This window comes from Alligator sinensis, unplaced genomic scaffold (genome assembly GCF_000455745.1).
Source record: "Alligator sinensis unplaced genomic scaffold, ASM45574v1 scaffold1123_1, whole genome shotgun sequence".
Taxonomy (NCBI): domain Eukaryota; kingdom Metazoa; phylum Chordata; order Crocodylia; family Alligatoridae; genus Alligator; species Alligator sinensis.
The window spans coordinates 21,832-24,165 of NW_005842540.1; the positions used below are offsets into that span (position 1 = coordinate 21,832).

The 2,334-nt window shown below is 57.8% G+C and overlaps 1 protein-coding gene across 2 annotated transcripts in view; it reads left to right on the top strand.

The window, feature by feature from the left end:
- The window catches only part of PHACTR4 (phosphatase and actin regulator 4), a 26,679-nt gene that overhangs the window by 19,175 nt on the left and 5,170 nt on the right, over positions 1–2,334 (top strand). For both annotated transcript variants that reach the window (XM_006031898.3, XM_025213579.1), the window contains exons 7-9: positions 1–489; positions 1,326–1,549; positions 2,069–2,219. In XM_006031898.3, the coding sequence (XP_006031960.1) occupies positions 1–489; positions 1,326–1,549; positions 2,069–2,219 (864 nt within the window). The remainder of the gene's footprint in view (positions 490–1,325; positions 1,550–2,068; positions 2,220–2,334) is intronic.

Sequence of the window (2,334 nt, forward strand, 5' to 3'; positions counted from 1 at the left end):
GTCCTCCGAGCCGATGGCTGCGCTGAAACCACCCAGCGACAGGATCGCCACAGCCAGTCGCCCCATATCGATACCAGTGCACGTGGCCCCGTCTCACCCGCCGCCCTCGCCTTCGCCGCCGTTGCCTACTCACGTACCTCCCGAGCCTCCCCGCCTACCCCTGCCCGCGTCCAGCCCTGCAGTGGAGCCCCAGCTCTCCCTGGAAGCGCCCAAGGAGACCTCTCTGCAAGAAGATCTCAGGTTACTGGAAGTGTCCAAGAGGACGACGGAGCAAGGGTTCGGGGAACCGTACGTGCCTGCGCGGCTGCCCCAGGTCCCCCTGCACATCCGGATCCAGCAGGCTCTGGCAAGCCCCCTGCCTGCTACCCCGCCTGCCGAGGGATCGCACCGGGCTCACTCGCTGCTCTTCGAGAACGACAGCTTCAGCGAAGACAACGGCACCCTGGGCCGGACCAGGTCGCTGCCGGTCACCATTGAGATGCTGAAAGTGTGAGTACCGACCTTGTGCGTGCAGATGCATGGCAGTGCCATCACCTTTGCAACCGGGGGGGTGGAGAGCCAGGCATGCGGTAGTCTGCAGCGGGATGTTCTGGTGTCCTGTTGTCTGCTCCCTGCGGGGGTAAACCCTCTCATTTTGGAAAGAGCTTTGGGACCTTTGTGTTCAGGGAGCATGCCTCTGATGGCACTAAAACCAAAAGAAATCGTGGCTCTTGCACGTCCCCGCTCTGTTGCTGATAGCCTGGGGAGGGGAGGACTGCAAGGCGGTAGGTTGGGGGACTCTGGCAGCATGTCTGACCCTGAAAGCCCTGGGAGGGGTTGGAGGATAATACTCCCCTTCTGCACAGGTGCTAGCGGAGAGAAAAGCCGTTCAGATCCAATGAGGTAGGGCTGGAGGAGCGATGATAGCATGGAGGCAGACAGCTCCCTGCCTTATCCTGCATCTTCCAGCTGTCTTGGGCAAGTCAGAAGCATCCAAGGAAGGGTGGTGGGCTCCTGCGTGCTCTTGGGTGCCTTTGAAAATCCCACGTTCAGTCTCTCTGCTCCCTCAGTTTAAGCTTTTAATGACTGAGTGTTTGACAGCACCTGCTTGAGCGCTGCTGTTGAAGAACAAGGGGGTGTGAAGCCTGTTCATAGCTCAGCAAGGCCTTGCAGAATTGCGGGGTAAGATGGGGGCTGGAGGGAAACCTCTGTGCGCGACGAGGAAATCTTTTAAACTGTGAGCCTGTTTAGTTTTAGTTGCCATTGTCAGGGATAGACGTATTCTCCAGCTCCAGACACCTGTGCTGATATGAAATGCTTAAGAGAAATAACATGTGTTTTGTTAGTCCAGACGAGGAGGAGGAGGAAGAGGACCCGGAGGATGAACGGCGTCCAGCTCCTCACGTGTACATCGGAGAGACGCCGTCAGTCACAATCATTCCTAAGCTCGTGCCACAGCCCCTGCAGGAGGAAGAGGAGATGGAGGAGGGTGTGAGCGATTCGGACTCGGAAGGACCCATCCTGTATAAGGATGAGGAGGAGGACGAAGAGGAAGACGAGAGCCTCAAGAGTAAGGTTTTTGCTTTGCAGCCGCTTCTCTCCTCGTGCACCCACGTGCACGCGCACGACTGCACTTGGCCGTGTCACGGGCCAGTGACAGAGCTAGTCGGTGCAGCCTCCCGAGGTGTCGTCCTCTGGCTTTGGGACAAGTTGTGCATCCACCGCCTTCCCTTTCTTTCCCGTTCAAATGCAGTGCTGAGCAACTGAGCCACCCCGCTAAGGGGAAACACTTGCTCTCCAGCAGGAAATGGCCCAAATGATCGACTGCACGTGTCTAGTGCCACCTCCAGAGAGATGACACCAGGCTACCGGGCATCAGGGTTCAATCCTATATAGGTTGCACAGTGTAAATGGGGCGTATGGTCCCCACACCCCCCCCAGTGAGCATCTGACCCTGCCTGCTTGGCTGTGAAATTGCCCCCTGGTACTTGCAGAGCCGTGAGCCGGGCTCTGGATCTTGCTGCTCATTCCCAGCTTGGAGGCATGGCGATTTCTACTTGAGTAAGGTCCCTTCTCTCCTCTCCCAAAGGCACGCTAGCCAGCAAGGTGAAGAGGAAAGACACGCTGGCCATGAAGCTGGGGAGCATGGCTGCCCAGCAGGAGGCAAAAAACAGCTTCCCTCGTAAGAGCAAGGAGGAATGGAACGAAATTCGGCACCAGATTGGAACAACGCTGATCAGGTACAGCGGCCGCGGGCTGGCGTTTCTTGCGAGTCTTTGGCATAAGCAGTAGTGAAATGAGAAGCATGCGTCAGACCGTGCTGGATTATGGCAGGTGGGGGGGAGGGGAAGGGAG